This window comes from Prosopis cineraria, unplaced genomic scaffold (assembly GCF_029017545.1).
Source record: "Prosopis cineraria cultivar Desert tree isolate PC_DT_omini unplaced genomic scaffold, ASM2901754v1 PC2, whole genome shotgun sequence".
NCBI classification, from domain to species: domain Eukaryota; kingdom Viridiplantae; phylum Streptophyta; class Magnoliopsida; order Fabales; family Fabaceae; genus Prosopis; species Prosopis cineraria.
In genome coordinates, this window is record NW_026555333.1 from 5823953 (window position 1) to 5842675 (window position 18723).

Consider the following 18723-nt stretch of genomic DNA (forward strand, 5'->3'; position numbering starts at 1 on the left):
TGCCAATTATTTTAGTGAATATATATAAGAATTTACCGTCACATTCTGGAGTAAGTCAGGACGGGCTTTCTGGTTTAGGTAAATGTTAGCGTCACTTATCCTGTCACTTGTGCGCGTGGTAAGAAATCTAATTCAAACAATGACTCAAAGTGTCTACCCGATGAATTATGCTTGTATTAATTATAGCAGCCCATGAAAGACGAGTTATCGGCAAGACTAACACGTACATTTCTCCCTATCCCCAAGGTCAATGGCCCATTATTTTTTAAATTAATCTGTCTTTGGGGGTAAATTAAAGAAAACACGAAGTACATTCTACAAGTTTCTATGAATACAAGATTTCCCAGCCAGTTTTTGGCATCAATGGACGTGTTGGTGTCAAAGGGATTGGAGTCGATCAGGTTTTGAGCTTGCAAGATTAGTGTTGGGAAAACTTAGAAGATGGTGTCATCATGCCATAAGTCAGTACTGCAGCGAGAAGCAGGAAATAGTGGGCATCGTTAAAAAAGGGGAAAATACAGAGAAGGCACAGCAGAGGATTGCAGCTTGCATGGTATAAAAAGGAGTGGACGGTAATCCCAAAATTATCGAAAGAATAAAACAAATAAAATGAACATGGATTTCAGTGAGCGGTGACTGTGATTAGTGGGCGAACAGGAAACAAAGTTACGGGGAATGCTGGTAGAAATGCACCACACACTATATGTTTCGATATTCTTCGTGTACGTGCACTGCACACAGATTTCAATTACGCCTCTTTCCTCTTTTTCAGTTTCGCAAGGCCCGTTCTCCTCTTATTTCTCACTTTTTCAGCTTTTCATTTTTCTTCTGTTTTATACCCCTCGTCGGAAAACATAATAGCCACATATAATCCACGATTTATCGCTGTTCACTCATATATGACACTTACTGTTCATTTCGGTTACCAATTCCACCAAGTCTTGGGCCTATAGCCTTGTTTAATTAATTAATTAATTAATTAATCAATATCAACAAGACCTTGTGAAGTTGATGTTGTGTGGGTTTATCAAATCAATAAATGAAGGCGAACAAAGTAATCCATACTTGCTTGGTCCAGTTAAGTGCATGTGAGCAAGGATAAGGTGTGGAAGAGGGAAGAAATTTGACAATTCCTGATGCATGCACAGACTCGACCACTATAGAAGCCCCCACGTGACTGAAGTTTTGTTAATCCATGCAGGAGAGAGAGATTAACTCCAAATTAAACTAAGACAAAGATTAATTATATTATAATGAGGAGTGCAGCTAAAACCTCATGCCGCATGGATCCACATATAATACTTATAGATTTGTATTTGATTACTATATTTAATACAAGCATTGAGTATATAGGACATTTAAACCATTGAAATTTATATCAATGATTTTGAATTTATATTTTATTTAAAATTAATAAATAAATAAGTTTATTTGAACAGGTGATTTAGATTTCAACAATTTAAATACTACAAGCATTCAGCAATTGTATTAAATATAGTTATCGAATTCAAATCTTAATACTTCCTCCAATTCAGAATATAAAACTTATTGGATGGATGGAAATGTTTTGATCCTGCGCATAAGACTTTAATTCACCTAGCCTCTCGTAATTTTTTTTCCCCTCAACAGTACACTTTAGACCCATTTTCTCCTTTTGCGGTATAATTTAATAATGTGTCTACTTTATCGGTATTCTAGGTAAAATTAGACATATTTTTATATAATCATTGCAAACAACAAACTTCCTAATTTTCTTAACATGCGGGAATTGATCAAATAGGTCGAACATTTAGGATTGAAAGGTGTAAATTATGTGCGTGTATATATACATATGTAAGAATTATCTCAACATATGGATTAAATTTTAAAAGCCGAATCTTTTGTCTTATTCTTTCTCTGGTACCAGAACGATGCATGATGTAAATGGAGAGAGTAGAGGGGGCCGGCGAGGGGGTTAGCGAAGTCTATATTAGTTCAATTCAATCATGTCTGGCCCATTAAAAAAAAGAGTTAGCAACGTTCGTTGAGGATAATAGAATGGTTTTTTCCCAAAAAAGAAAAAAAAAAGAAAAAGGATAGATTAGAGTGTTTATTAATTAATTATTGAATAAATAAAGGGGGAATTATTGGAGTGAGAGAGAAGCCCGATAAGGCCTAGCATAGCGGCGGTCACGTGACGCTCTACGGGGTTTATTTTTTATTTCCCACCGCCCTTTGCTATCCACATACTCAGGAATGGAGTCAAAAAATTTATTAAAGAAAATTGAAATAACAAAATATATATGATAATTAAAAAAAGTTAAAAAATATACTTCCTCTGTTTAAAAATAAAGATATTTTTTAAGAGTTAAATGTTAAAATATGTTAGGCATTTTTAATCTTTTGAGATATAATCATTGTTTTTTAAAAGTATTCTTATTAATGAATGACTTTATATTTGTTGTAGGGTGTTTAATAAAAATAAGTATAAAAAAATAGGGTTAGTTTAAAAGTAGGTATCTACTTTACTGAGAGGTGAGATTTAGTTATAAATGATTTACATTTTTTAACGGAGGAAGTATATATGTGTGTGTATATCACCGATATATATATAAATATTTCAACATATATATATATTTATATTTAATTTTACACATGTATGTGTGTGTATATATATATAAAGCTTTGCTCATTGATTTTTCATAGTATAAAAATTATTAGTTATTATGTCTCTGGTAAATGTGTTAGCAATTTTCTTCTCAACATGAATTATCATTAAATTGATGAAAATTTCATTATCTCTATGAGTATTAAATGATTTAAATATATTATTGAAATTTAAAGGTCTTTTTAATATAATAAGCTATATTACTTGCTCATTGAATTTATTATTTAATTTTTTCAATTGGTAATTGTAATAAACAAATATATCAACACTAATAATGCTCAATTGTTATAAAAGTTTTATGTTAATGAGATCAAGCTATATCAAAGTAAAAACTATTCATACCATAAATTTTAATAGCAAAAGTAATTTTTTTAAGAAGACATCTTCACCAAACCTTTTAACTTTTGGATAAGTGATTTTATGATAGATATCAAACACATAACATTCAATATATTTTGAGATTTTTGTTATAATGTTTAACAAAGTTTGTTAATAATAATTCTCACAATTTTTTCATTAAATATAAAATAAAAGCAAAATAAAATGACATAAATACTTTAAGTGCATGCATAGCATTATCTTATTAAAATGAATAAATTCTATAACAATTATATCTTTAAGTTATTAAAATAGTTTATATATATATATATAAGCCTACATATAAAATTAAAATAAAAATTTCATCCAATATTTTATAAATTCTGTAATGTATTAATTTAGAGAAGTTGAAAATATATAACTTCTATATTTTGCTAAGACAATATTAAAAAGTTAAGGGTACTGTAGCCCCTGTCAGTCTCCCATCTCTCCACATATGGTCACATGCTGCTACAATTACTGCAGTTAAGTAACAATCTATTCGAGCTTAATTCACAATAATCCAATGACGATGATTAATTGACGATATTCCTTCAGGTTTAAATTGGAGAACAATTGGATGAGCGCGTTAGTACCATAGTTTTGGAACTTCATGTGTCACCTGATCCGCGTCAATAGTAACTAAAAAGCGATAATGGTCACCGAAATAAATAAAACGAAAGTTAGCCAGAGGTAACGGATCAGCGGGAGTGTGGTTCGTGTCCCGTACAGCTGGAAGAAAGACGAAGTTAGATTCTGACGCTTCCATCGTGGTCATATATCTTTGACCCAGCCATGCCAGGGATGAAGGATATAGGAGGCCAATAGCACCCCCTCGACAAGTTCCAATTCAATTATTGAGGCCACATGGAATGGCCTCGCACGTTCGTGATGCACTACTCCATCGTAGCAAATCCATAAGAGAGATCCAGAAACATATATCAAAACATGAGCCACTGTCAATCCTTTGCCTGCACACGGTGCTTACAGTCTTCGGTCACTCCTATCTCGAAGCTGCTTCTTCTCATATATGCATTAGCTCTTACCAGCGTTTAGCCACGACGGCAGGCATTTATATGATAGCGACGTATATTCACGAGCAAAGACTTAAAACAATTAAACATACAGAAATGTGAGCTAGCGAAGAGAGTGATGAGATCAAATGCCCTAACTTCTAGAGCAGGCAATGAATATAGTTGCCATTCATGGCTCAACATGTCTCCGGATTCATGATGGCGACGGTAAAGCCTCTTTAGCCATGGCACATGTGAAAATAATTAGTTGTATATGTCTCTAACTGATTAAATTAAGGTAGAAACAAGACTGACAAGCATGTCCAAGTATCCGAATTGTAAACTAGCTAATTGGCTACTGCAGAGTGCAGACCTAGTTTAGCTAAACTGAAACAAGTACCCATCTCTATATAAAAAAGTTTTCTGAAACTTTTTTTATCTTTAAATAAAAGACTGTTGATATTTTTTTTAATAAATAACCATTATATTCTTATTAAACTAGAAAAAAAAAAGTAACTGCTCTTATTAATTTACTTTGAAAAAAGAGGTTTATTTTTTATTTATAATAATCAGAGTCAACATTAAAATGTTGCTGTACTTTTAATTAATAATAATTTTTATTAATTTACATGATTTAATTAAAAATATCTTATATAGATCCCAACATGCATGCTTCGTTTTTAAAAATGAAGTTTTGCAGCTTTATTTATTCGTTTGTCTTGAACATGGAAAAAAAAGAACATCATCAGCCTGATCAGTTGCATTAACGATACACTTAAAAAAAAAACAGTAAAAACGTATCCTTCAAAAAATAAAAATAAAAATTCCTGAGCATAAACCAAAAACTTGGATAGACGCGATCCAAGTTTTCCCGGTCTCTTTTTCATCATTTGGAATATATTGTATCTTTCGATGCCTGTAAGGCCCAGATCAAGTTTCGACATGCATGGCCCAACTAATAAGTTCTAATCAGTAATTACCGTCTTGGATTGGCAGCGGGGACTCAGAAGGTCTAGAAGAGCAAGCCTGCGTGCGAGGTTGCCAAAGAGAAGGGGGGGAAAAAAAACATTGAATCAATCGTCACGCAAAATCAAGGTCTGTCTATGAATGGATTTCAAAAGTGACGGTAACAGTAGCTCCCAAGCCTTACTCTTTCTTGAAATACTGCTTCAATGCATCTTTCTTGCACCCCCGTGCGCGCGCGCGCACACATAGCTAGAGTTAGAAACAACACCGTCATTATTTCAAGAAATAAATACGTTCATGCTTAAATTCTCTTATACTGCGCGCGCATTTATTGATGCTCCCGTTTCTCCTTTTTGTTGAGTTTTTAAGGAGATAACATCAACTACACTTGTTCTTTCATCACACACTGCACACACACACACACGTATGCATGCATGTATATGTATATGTATATTAAAACAAGATTACTTTTCATCTTAATTTGAGCGGAATTTTTCTTTTCTCTTTTTCTTTTTTGATAAAAAGACAACTTTATTTATGATTAAAAACGAATACACTGCATATTTAAAAGTGACCCAATCAAGTGATTGAGTTAGAGGAAAAAAAAACAACAATGCAAGAAAATAGAAAAAGCCACACGACCCGAACAAAACCAACAAGCCAAGAACCGAAAATAACAACCCCAACAAAACGAACAAATTAAAGAGCCCAACACTTCGAAAGCTTGCAACAAGTCAATAATCAGTGAAATTTTTTTAAAAAAGAAAAAAATATACAGAAATTCACAAATATTAACTTTAGAGGATTTAAATCCAGTACTTATATAATCAGTGAAATGTATCGTGACATGTAGTATATATAACTTTATAATTAAAACAGAGACGCAAAGCTGCGTACTTTAATTAAAAAGATGTTGTTATTTATTTATTTATTTTTCAAAAGGATGGTATTACCAATGGAAGGGAGATATTGGGAAGGTGTTGTTGAAATACAAGTAAAATCTAAGAAATAGTACGTCATGACTAATTAACATGAATGGATTGAATATAGCACGTATATAGCAGGAGGTAGTGAATGGTATGTTATAATAAAAAGCAGATGAAAGAAGAATATGGAAGTATTAAATCAGAGGGAGCATTAATGGTGAGCAGCATATAATGGAAGCGGTCAGTTGGTCGAGTAGTTAGCTAACATGTCGTCGGCTCATAATCATGGGTGCCTTCATTGCTCCTTCCATTCGTTGCCTCCAATCCAAATTTCTCCAGATTTTGCGAGCACCATACAGATGTAATACGATATTATGACATTCTTAATTAATCTTGACATCTAACTAAATAATATATTACTGCAATATCGAACATTTATTGACTACATAATGAATCACTTAAGTATATATATTAAATCGCTTAAACATGTATATATAACTCAAAGCACCGTATGTGTCTGCACAAAGCAACCATAAATTTCCAAGAGCGTCCAAGAAAGAAAAAAAAAACAAATAACTGACAGGAGGCTTTTCAGGCAGAACCACAGACCACATGTTAACAAGAGACCTTATACATGAAAAAAAACTAAAAAAAACATTCCATAATCATATTCACCGCTGTTAAGTCTCTTCTTGCATCCGAGAGTTCTTGCATGAGACTATGGGACCGTCAAAGTTTGCAACTATTTAATTAGGAACAAGAGCAAACTCAGACACAAAAATCTGAGCTTGCTCACACATATATCCAACGACATTAATCGTAGACGATTGCATGCTTGGAGCAATCTATCAGAATGCTTAAAGCTAGGGTGGGGTAAAAGTTAGGACTTAGTTGTTTTAGAAGTTACTCTTGTGCCTTATAGCGTGCGGTGCACCACCATTTTACAGCCGAGTATGGTTAACAAGTTAAAATTTAGAAATCCTCGGCCTCACGAAACTACTCCCTTGCCTTCCATCTGTCCTTCACGTGTCCCTCTAAACCACTCAAAGAATCCCAACCACAATATTCCCCCTCCTACATAATTCACCACGATATATTCTTTTCATCCATATCGTATTTCCTTTTCCGTTACCCAATCAAGTAACTGTCCTCGACGACCTTTTCCCTCCAATGGAGTCCGTCGCCTCCAACTCTCCTTCACCGGACCTCCACCCCCACCACCCTCGCTTCAATCCCAACCACCCCATCTCAGACCGGATACTCCGAGCCCTCCGCCACCCCCTCTGCCTTCTCCACCGTTCCAATTCCAATTTCTTCGTGTTGGGTACCACCGGGAATGTCTACACTGTCAACTTATCTTCCACGCCCTTTTGCTCGTGCCCTGACCCCACTACCCCTTGCAAGCACGTTTTATTCGTCTTGATTCGGGTTTTGGGCGTGTCTCTTGACGATGTCTGCCTGCGGCGGAGGACCCTCCGGCCGTGCCAGCTCCACCGTCTTCTGGGCATCCCAACCCTGCCGGAATCACTAGCGGGTGCCACCCTCCGCCAGAGGTTCCACCAGCTGTCCTCTAGCGGAAGAAGCCTGCAGGAAGGGGCTTTGAATCAGATGATAGAAATAGAGGAAGGGTCAACGTGCCCAGTGTGTTTAGAGGATATGGGGAAGAAAGAGAAGGTGGTGGCTTGTGGGACGTGCGAGAATCCTATTCATGAAGAGTGCTTTGTTAGGTGGAAGAGAAGCAGAGGAAAGAGATGGGTGAGGTGTGTGATATGTAGAGCCAAGTGGAGGGACATGAGCGAGCAGGTCAAGTATCTCAATCTCTCCTCCTATGTTATTGGGGAAGGCATGGCCGGGCCTAGCTAGCGGGGTTTTCTAGAGTCTGCAGATCTTCACTGCCAAATAACATTTATTAACTAATTCGTGTGCATGTAAGAATAATCAAAATACAGTTTCGTGAGATGGTTCATCAAAACACTACAATATATGTCTACGTACTGATATATTAATATAAAATGAAAGTAGCGAGTCTCTGAGGACAGGCTATGCTCAGAGGCTACGAAAGCAACGGTTGGATTCTGAACGCCATCATCTGAAAGGAGCATAATCATGCGTGAAATAGGTACTATATATGGTATTGCAGAAGAATTGAAGGAAGTAGCATTTTAATTAATTAGAAGAAGCTGATCGGTGATCATGGACATGGTAAAGTTAGTTAGGTTGTAAATGTTAGGAGTAGTGATTGCTGGTGTTGAAGATAAACTTGACGACGAAAAGACTGAAAGATTTGAAAGCAATGCCTGAAATCTTCAAGAATTAGAAATTTAGTGTATATCTGCATGTGCAGACGAGACGTGCATCCCCTTCTCAGTCAGCTGTTGCAGAAAATTGTAATAGATCTGTTACATACATGCTTGTTATATATGTACACACAAGGGCGTATTATAGCAGCCTCTCTGGAAGTGGGGAATTATTATTCCTCTACAGAAATCATGACCAAAGACTGTTTCATAAGTAATCTTTGTTTTTTTGCAATTCTCTTCCAGATTAACATATGCATAAGTACATTAAGAATTTTATTATTTCTCACCTTTAAAAAATTGATTGTCTGTGCTCTGGCATTATTTATCTGTTAAATGGGTCCTGCATTTATTTTTTTAACATTTTTATTATAAAATATTTAATAGCAGGTCCCACAATTTATTTTTAATATTTTTATAATATAAAAAATATTTCTCTCTCTCCGCCCTTATTCCACCTCTCTTCGCGGATTGCATCTCTGCGTTGCGTTAGTACTGCCAGAGAGAAAGAAGCTGGATACTTGTACTGGTAAAGAGTGGATACAGAATCATTGAAAACAAGAGAGAATAACGAGGTGACCTTCTGGGTGCTTGTACACGGCGGAGATCAGCAAGTCTTCAATGTCGATTTGTAGCATCATTCTGAGCATCTCCGATTATGTGTTTGAGGAGGCTGGCGAGGGAGGGGTTGTGGGAGACATGGGCTCTAGCTGAACTTTGATATGGGACTTGGATGAGCTCCATGGATTGATTGAAGAAGGTGCATCTTTTATCGGCGGGCGAGTTGGGGGCATTGCTTACGTCAGAGTTTGCGGCAGAGGTGAGCTAGATATCGGCGAGCCAGTAATATCTCTCACGAGCCAAGTCCTCTCTCTCCTCTACTTTTTCTCTCCCTCCTTTTGTCCTTCCCTCCTCCCTCTCCATCTCCCTCTCTCTCCTCCAATTTCTTCACAGTGACGAGCCTCTTCATGGTAGCGTCTAAGCATTCTCTTGCTTCAACATAATCCACGGTCAGCTATCATGGCGTGTAGCAAGCGGGGCTGGCAGGAGTTGATTAAGTGAGCGTAATTGCAGCGCGGGTAGGGTGTATGTCGGCATTGTAGTGGCCACGACATTCCTTGGTGCACCATAGCTTGGATTGGCAGTGTAAGATGCCAGCGATGGTCGATCCTCGTATTCTGCAGAACTAGAATAGCTTGTAAAGGCAATGACATGAACGTCCCCATTCGTCTTTTGACCAGCACTAGCACTTTTCTTGCCATAGTTTAGAATCTTATTTGATTATAAGAGTTGCGCTTAAGACTCTGAAGTGAAGCAAAGGGAGGTGGTCCTGAGCATTGCGTGTTTGGCTATTTAGTGTCAGCATTGTTTGCAAGTCACATTCAGTGTAGCGTTAGCTATGCTTGACTAACAGGATGAGTCACGTGACTGCAAGCATGGAAATAAAGAATGTAGAGAAGGAATGGAGGAAAAGGTGAAAAATGTAGAGAGAATGCTGGTGCTGTGGCTAAGATTTAAGGGAAAGAGAGAGAGAGTAGAGGAAGGGAAGGAGAAAGAGGTGGGGGAGAGAGAGGAAGGAGGGAGAAGGTGGCAAGGGGCATCTTTTTAATTATTAAAAAATCTAAAAATATTGGTGGGACCCACAAGATAATATTTTTATAATAAATAAATGCTAAAAAATTTTAACGTCGCCTAACTAATAAAAGAAATTGACAATACAAATAGCGGGGTGAAAAATTAACTAGTCAAGGAAGGAATGTAAGTGATTCATAATTAAATTTAAAATTATTTGTATACTTTATGATTAATTTAAGAATAAAATTAACCTTTAATCCTACATTGCACTTTAAAATTTAAATATCAATCATAAACTTCAGCCCAAATAAATAAAAATACATTTCTCCAATGGATTGGATATTTGTGTGAAGGTTAATTAGGAATTACTCTCTTCAAAATAAAATATAGAGCATTAGTAACTGATTTATGATTTAAAAAATATTAGTTAAAAATTTATTTTTTTAAAAAATTTACATTTTGTAATTTTGTTTTTATTGAATATCTTATATAAGTGTTTTTAATAATAATAATAATAATAATTAAAATTTTAATATTTATTTTAAAAAATAATAAATGAAGTAGGGGTATAGTTATAAAATACATATAAAAATTATTTAATATTTAATATTTTTAATTAAATAAGTTTTTTTAAAAATATATTATATCATGGGACATAGTAAGATATTTTATATCAAATGTAAAACGTCATTTATCAGGGCCGTCTGCCAAAAAGGCAATGATTTACAAAAACTAAAAAGCGTGAAATGGCATTCCTCAATTATTTTTATAAATTATTTTTATTAATTTTATCAATATTAATATAAAAAATATAAAGAATAAAAATATGTAAAGTTTTAAATATATTTTTATATAATAATTTTAAAAAGTAATATTATTTTATTTTTTTTACATAAAGAATATTTTTAAAAATATTTTATAAATATCATATGAAAATCTTATTGTGAAACAAGAGGGAGTAATGATTTGCAAATTATAAAGCGGTGCAGTGCACTCAATGGCGAAAATCTCTGCCGTCCACTTGATCCGACAATAATCATCAAACCATCAACCAATATGACATATTACAAACATATACTTTTTCTTATTTTTATATATAAAAAAACTGTATTATAATTTTAAAAAGTTAATTAATTATAATAATTATATTTAAAAATAAAAAATTAAATTAAAATATTCTATATTAATCAACATAAATATGTACGTATAAATTATTTTTTATTAATATAAATTATGAAGTGTAGTTTTAAAAATATGTAATAAATATTTATTTAAATATAAAATTTTATTTATATAGAAAATAAATAAAAAATAATAGTTTTTTTACGAATAAAAATGAAACAGTGCATACATGTGTGTGTTCCTGACATTTAATTACAAAAAGGTTCTGCAACTATATCTTAGAGAATGGTTGCAACTGGGGATTTGAAGGGATCCCTCCAGATGAACGACTATTCTCAAATGGAGAAATAGAGGCTAAGCAAAAAAGTGTGTTCTGATTTCTGAAAGTAGCGTTCTTTTTACGGGATGCCCAAAAAAGAAAAAGGTACCAAACCAGGCGATCGGCGGGATTCGTGCTATTGAGTATTGACCCAACTAACAGCGCCGCCTTGGCACTTGGCAGCCCGCGTTAAGCAGTCCGTTGGGTCATTTCCCCTCCTTTCCTTACTGTCTTCCTTAAACAGTGACATTTTTGCTACCTCACCGGGACTTTGACTGGGGTTCGGTCCACTCACAAACCCTTCCCAAACCCTTAACCTCCTTCTCCCCCTGCAATGCCCGGCGGAGACGGCGTTTTGGTTCCTGTGCCCACTGAAAACGGAGGCTCAGCAGTGGTTTACCCTCTACACCATGGTCTTAGCCCTCCAATAGCTTGCCTCGCCATCTCCTGGTCTGGAGGCAATTCTCTCCGCGTCTCCGTTTTCAGGCCTCCTTCCGAAGATGAAGCGGGAGGCAAGGTGGTGGAGGTTAAGCTCAGTAATGGAGACCAGGAAATTTCCGGCGCGCAGTGGCGGAGGATTGCATACGGGTCGGTCTCACCATTTGCTCTGCTTCAGAGTCGTCGGAGTTCTTTTTCCTGTTTGTCAAAGCTTTCCAAGAGTCCATCGCCGTATCATTTGGACTGGTAAGGGTTTCGAAGGCATTTTAGTGAGTTTTAGCTGCTGTTTATGGAAAATTAGATACTGAGGCTTCGAGCTTTTCTTCGCGGAGCCTTGGAACATGTTAATTTTACTCGCGAGATTTCAACGTTATTCATTTTAGAAGCTTCTCGTGATACTTTAGGCAAATGGATTAGTTATCAAGTCTGAAGCTTGTGATTCTGCCATTCTAGTTTAATTTTCAAAATCAAGTAATACGAAACCCCTGTTGTTGACCCCAGCATATTGCAAGAAATGCTTCTAATATATACAACATCTCCTGCCATTGGAGAATGCTAATTTAATCACTATTGTTCTGATTAATTTTCACTGTTGTTGAATAAACATTTCAGTAAATTAATGCTTTTGTTTCCGAAAGATCACTTTGCCTTCATTTAGTCCTCCAATGATAAAACCTTTCAATTAGTTCTCTTATATCTAAATATGACGCCTTCCCTTAGGGAAAAGAGAAATTGGTCCCTCCATTAGGCGAAGTTATAGACACTAAACTTGCTAATGATGCATCTTTGGGAGCTTAGATGGCCAATATGAAAATTCGTGGGTTGAGATGTTTGGGAGATTAAATTGAGACGCTTCATCATCGGATCACTAAGAGCAAGTGATCTTTCAGAGGTTAACTCATTAATTTATTCTAACCCCCCCATTTTCCTCAAGCATTTGCACTGATGAACAATATTTTACTTTGTCTTATAACCAGGTGGGAGTATGTAATAGAGTATAGTAAGGACATTAGCTCACTTCTTGGTGGGCGAAAGTTGGCTTCCAGTCCAATAATTGAAGAATCAAACGCAATTCTTAAGGTGCTTATTTTATTTGTTGCCTATAGCTGTGCTGATATCAGATTTTTGGAACTATTTTAATGCAAAGCCAGTTGCTTTTTCTAAATATCCTAGTACTTGTTGTAGAAAGGTGAGGAGCCAACATGCTTGAAAGCAGCATGGGAGATGATGGAAATATTTTATGCAGATAAGCAATCTCAAGCATGGCTGCCTGAAAGACTAGTTGATTGGTTAGCTGTAATGATCTCTTTGATACTCTCGGTTGATTTTATGAACACGTTTTCCTAATCATTTGTTAAAGCTGGTCAAATATGCTGTTTAAGCTAATTGTTGCATTTTGTGGCAGGATTACGACACCCTCTTTTCTAATACGCAAGCAACAATTCATTCCAAGCTTGTTGATTTTCAAAAGGATCTTGTTAATATTCAGGTCTTATTAAATTTGCATGTTCCTTACTTCGTCATTTTGAGATGAAACAAGACTATAATTCTGATATGCACGCATCATGATAGTGACCAAGACATATCGATATATCCCTGAACTTTGTAGGCATCGTTTATTCAATCTTATCTTAAATGCTTGTTACTGAAAATATATGGTGCTTTGTAATCTAGATGTTCTTCGAGTTCCATTTCATGGCTGCCTAGAAATTCTGTAAGCTATGGGAACCTAAGTTATATTATCTTTTTCTTTGGCTGCTAGCTCTTGTTTTAAATGCATTTGCTGTAAGTATGATTTGTATAGTTATTTGATGGTAAGCTTGTTGACTACAGCTGTAAACCAATTATTAGTTTTTTTTAAATTTTAACCTTGAATATGAGGAGCATTCCTTTATTTATGGAGGCAAACTAAGAACTTCATTAGTATCAGATTGACTTTTAGGCTTTATATTTTGGCTACAAAGGTGAAAAATTCACCTGATTATAAAATGGTATGATTCTTTTTTCCCCCTTCAAAAATGGTATGATTCAGGGATTGTATTATTTTCATCCTCTCGGCACTATTTTCATTAGTTTCCTGGTGCACCTTGTCCTTGTAGAGGGAAAAGTTTTAATTAATGCTTGCCTATGCATTTCACACAGTGCGATTGTTTCAAACTTGAATATTTGCTCTTCATTTTTCTCCTGCTAAATCAGGGCATAGTTATTTTAATTGGCTGATTTCATTTAAGGTTGGTTGGCGGAGAGAGTTATGAAGTTGTTTGTGCAGGTGATTGAGGATGATCCTAGATATTGGGAAGTTTTGTCATCCGCACTGGCAGTTGGTTGGCTTGATATTGTGGTTAGTAGAGGCTACTATATTGGTTCCATATTACTGTAGCATCGTTTTTTTTTTCTTGGGGCTAGTGAATTAAGAATTTTATGTCAACTTGATTTCAATTTGTAGGTTAAAATGCTGCGTTTGCATGGATCTTACCAACTAGATCAGCTCAGCAACCGTGAGGTTTGAGTGAAATCTTTAAGAGCATTATATTTGAAATGAAAACATGAATTTGGAAAGTATGGGTTTTCAATTTTTGAGTTCAAATTTGGCTCTCTGGGTAGAAACCCATTCATTATGGCCACATACCGGATGTTCATGTTATATCAGTTTTTCCCTGTGAATCAATTCTTCTGCAACTCCTAATATCCTCAAACAGGTTCTCAGAGTCTGCTGTCTGAACCTTATTAACTTTAGAATCTGAAGCTATTGATACTGCTTCTTTAAGGCTAGTTTCTAAAGTTCAACTTTTGCTTTGTCTTGTTTATATTCTCTTGTGATGCAATAGATAGAGAATGGACTAGTTGAGGCAGTGCAGTTCTTATCTCTAAAATGCCTCGTTTGCGTCCTGAGTCTGCTGTTGGAAAATTAGGTGAATGCTTTAAATCCAAGCCTGAATTTATCAAGGTATATCCTGATTTTTATAATTTCCATGACATACTGTGACATTTCATTTATCACGGTACACATGATATTTTGCATTTTGATATTATAGGCTTGGGAGAAATGGAGGGCACAGATTACAAAGCTTGATTGCAGTGCTTTTTGGATTCAATGTGATAATCATCAAACACGCGAGGGCTTGAAAGGAATGCTTCAAATTATGCTGGGTAACATTGACAGTATCCTTATGGCTACATGTCACTGGATAGAGTTGTATATTTCCCATTTTCTTTACATCAAGCCATTTACAACGGTAAGTTTAATTTGTATGTAGTATCCTCTTGTATCTTTTCATCAGATGGAGCTCTGCATAATTTGTTTCCCCCGTTTTGCTACCAGGGTATGGAAAACATGCTTAGCTTAGCATTGAAATGCATCCAATTGAAACCAGTATCCAACACCCACAAGTTGACAGGACTTTTGATTGGAATTCTTGAAGAAAACACTGAGGTTAGGGATGCACAATTCATTATTTTCTTAAACATTTGGGTCAAGTTCCTGCTTCTTTTTGTTCCATCATTCCCTATTCAGTTTATTGTTTGCTTTCCCCTTGTTTAAATTTCATTGAGCTTTTTGAAATGGTTCAGGTTGTCTTAGCAGAATGTTCTCAAGAATATGGCCCTTGGTGAGCTGCTGAGTTTTTTTCATTTCTTTTTAATTATGCATTGGATGCCTTCCCTTTGATGAAAATGTGGTTTTATATTTATCATGTCTCAATAGGATGGTTGCACATGCAGTAGAATTGTTGAGTGCTGGGAGTGAACAAGCAGAGATTCTTCTATACGAAGAGCGTTATAACTTGGGGGAATCAGCATAGGGGAACTGCATCGACTTATATATGCTCAAGTGTTATCTTCACATTCATTGACTTGGCAAGTGAGTTCTTGTTTCTTGAGAAGGAATATGCATATATTCTGATCAACATATATTATGTTGGAGGATTTTCAATCACCGTTTCCATGGTCATCAAATTTTTTGCACACAGCCACGGGCTTGCATTGGGATTTTGGCATGAGTTTGAGAGAGCAAGAATCAAAGTGAAATCTCATGCATAGGGGTTGTATCTTATAGAGATCCCGATGGCGTCAACAAAATGAAGTCTGAAACTAAGAGCATAATTAAATCCTCCCCACTTCTCGGCAATGGCATTTTGTATATATTGTGAATGTAATGCTGCTCACTTGGTTTAGGGCTCACTTTTGGTATAATTGCAGATAGCACCAATATATCTGACATCATGCATGAAGCAAGGAATGGGCTTGTTGGAGACTTTATTAGACAGACAATCTGTTCGACATAATGAAACATTGCTTAAGGTTGTTATTTCATCTTTATATGATCTACTTCTGCTTCACAAGACTTCCCAAGAATTTTAGTATTTCATGTTTAATGTACTTGTGAGTGCTATATAATTATTATAATCATGCAGAATATAGAGTTGTGTCGTCTGTATGGGCTAAACCATGTCAGTTCAAATATCATGAAGGTACTACACTCTTAATGATATTAACTGTTCTTGCTTATAGTACAAACAACATCTTGCGGGATTTGAGGGAATCCTCAATCCTCATCGCTTTTTTTTAGTTGACTTCAATTGAATACCTCATTAATATTTAGGTTGCTGGAGTACATCATTGGAAGCATGGTAGAAAAGGTGCTGGAGTATATTGGCTTCAGCAAGCCCAAGATGCTAATCGCCTCCATAGGATTGCTCAACAATTATTTGATTCAGTTGGGAAGTCAATCTCTGATGAAAGCTTCAAGGTGATTTTTGACAATAAATTATTAGGTCATCTGTATTTAGCCTTCACTGGGTAATTCAGTTGTAGATTATTTAGATTTCTTATCTGTCTCTATCCTTCATTTTGACAGCAATGGGAAGGTGTAATCGAATTATTGGGCTCTGATTCTAAGAGTGCAGGAGGTCTTGAATTCTTGCGCAAGTATAAGTTTTTCTCATCTTTCTAACTTTTCTATAGCTGTAACCACTGCCACTTTTTTATTGTCATCATTTATCTATGTATCTCAATTCTTGCATTAATGCATTTGGTGCACTACAGGTACAGGGATTTGAAAAGATTTCTTCAGCAGGTAACTAGTGGAAAATCAACTGAAGCTGCTAGGCAAGCTGTTGACTCCCTCATACTGGTATTAGCTACCATATGCACTTCTTTTGTTATTAGTTTCAATCTGGTCTCTGGTTAATGAGAGAGCTGCTTACTGGTTAATGAGAGTGCTGCTTAATAAAGATTTTATGTGGGTAAATTTTTATGCTACATTCAACACACACTGGCGATCTTTCTGACAATAAGAATGCCCTAAGAACATGGAAGTTCTTTGACATGGTATATTGTATTAGAGATTATTATTAGTTTTGGACTTTTAGGTTTTCATTCTGAAATAAGATACGTATCTTTCTATTTTTCAGCTGATGAAGAATCCATCAACCCCTCAACGCTTTTGGCTGCCCATTCTATATGATTCGGTGAGCTTATTTTACTAGTTCATAATATATGCTGATAGTTAGTTGGAACGTATAGAATTCTTTGTAGTCTTTTCTTTAATTGTCACATTGTTTTGGAGTCAATAAAAAACACAGGATGCAAAAGACTGCAACCAGGGAAATAAACTTTTCAACTTAAGTCATCCAGTTAATCAAATCAATTATCCATGTTATGAGAAGTATACTGAGCCATTACTAATGGTTCGAGGCTGACTTTTGTGAGGTGTGAAAATGAGAGGGTGTGAGGAATATAATGTGCGTTTGGGGTCAGAATAGGCAAGCAATCAGTCGGTGATATGTGAGAGAACTTCTAGCCTCCTGAATACTGTGGGGAACTGCTGGGGAACCAGTTACATCTTTTTTGCCCCCGTGTTTCATTGTATCTGGGGCTGTTGTGTATCCACCAGAGCCTTCCGCTACTTTTTCATGTCAGAATAGAGTAGCACTGCTTTATATAGATAATTCCCTGTTCTACATAAATCTGAAAGACTTTTAAACTTTTGATGTGTCATTTTTAATTCATTTGAAGCCTTTTTTCTCTCATGAAGTGTCTTTTTTTTTTTTTGGTTGGTATTTTTACTTGTTTGACATGGACGGTGTTATGATTGCCCTGTTCTCTTTCTACTGGGTGCAGTTGAAGCTGCTTAATTGGCAGGGTTGCCCTCTGCTAAACGTATCTGAGACCAATCTTCTGTTAAATAAACTACAAGAGTCATCTCTGGCAAGGCTACGTCCAGACTTTAAAGAGTCCAGCTTACCGCCTGGGGCACTAAGTTGTGTGAGGCTTGCTCTAGCAACAAATCTTGGACGTGCTATTCTTGATGAATAGGCTGCCCAGAAATTTAAATCAGGTGTGGATGAACACAAGTGCCTTCCTATCACCGATGCTCTTTCAGTGCCTGGTTTTCTCGCGGCATGCAGCATGGGCTTCTAAATCTCAAAGGAGCATACTAACGGCGGCACGAGCATGCTTCATGGGATGTCGTCTCTTGTTAAGTCGCATGTAGTGAGTCCTGTTTGAACTCTCTGATTTTTCAAGAATCGGATGACATCAGCAAAGAATTAATTATGCAGAAACCTTTTAATTTTTTTCGTTTTTAGGGTGGAGGTGAATCCTGCGCGTAAAAATTAAACCACTGTAAAACGAAGGGCATTCTTTATTGATTCTGGGTTTACGTAAGGGTGTAGCGTTTTGTCGTTTTCCCCAGCGTTTGGGATCTGCTAAGGAGATGTCATTTTTAATATTACGATCGTAGGGATTATGCTGGCTGATTGGCCCCAAAAAAAAAAAAAATTGTCCTCTGGCAATATCTTTTTGGGGAAAGCTGATCTCTCAGTTCTTACACTGGCCTCGTGGATGGTTTAAAATATCGGGTGATTTTTGTAAAATAGTTGAGAGGTAAACTTTTTTTTTTTTTTTTTGTTAACTCATCTTTTAATTACTATTGTGGAGAAAAATGTCCCGTTACTTTATACTTACGCCTGTATTGTTTGAATTAGGGTTGCATAAAGGACTGGACGGCACTGGACTTCACCCTAACCCGAAGTCCGGTCTTTTTCATGAAAAAGACTGGGTT

General features: G+C 35.9%; 2 protein-coding genes and 1 long non-coding RNA gene across 3 annotated transcripts; 2 read left to right on the plus strand and 1 right to left on the minus strand.

The window, feature by feature from the left end:
* Window positions 1–4757: 4757 nt before the first annotated feature.
* On the minus strand, window positions 4758–6677 carry LOC129303812 (uncharacterized). Its single transcript, XR_008591542.1, has 3 exons — window positions 6585–6677; window positions 5168–5232; window positions 4758–5043 (listed from the first exon to the last, which is right to left on the minus strand). It is a non-coding gene; the product is annotated as an uncharacterized LOC129303812 (long non-coding RNA).
* Window positions 6678–6784: 107 nt separating this feature from the next.
* LOC129303811 (uncharacterized) lies at window positions 6785–8501 on the plus strand. The gene has a single exon (XM_054943340.1). It carries the CDS (start codon window positions 7080–7082, stop codon window positions 7770–7772), a length of 693 nt encoding a protein of 230 aa, XP_054799315.1. The 5' UTR covers window positions 6785–7079; the 3' UTR covers window positions 7773–8501.
* A 2667-nt stretch (window positions 8502–11168) lies between these two features.
* Window positions 11169–18326, plus strand: LOC129302982 (nuclear pore complex protein NUP85). The gene is given in 20 exon segments (XM_054941944.1): window positions 11169–11906; window positions 12638–12740; window positions 12846–12956; window positions 13066–13149; window positions 13930–14001; window positions 14107–14163; window positions 14489–14510; window positions 14513–14607; window positions 14696–14896; window positions 14983–15093; window positions 15231–15268; window positions 15364–15437; window positions 15440–15519; window positions 15858–15959; window positions 16073–16129; window positions 16261–16407; window positions 16516–16586; window positions 16704–16791; window positions 17072–17128; window positions 17781–18326. Coding segments are annotated over 20 exon segments (2115 nt in total). The 5' UTR covers window positions 11169–11556; the 3' UTR covers window positions 17976–18326.
* Window positions 18327–18723: the final 397 nt, after the last annotated feature.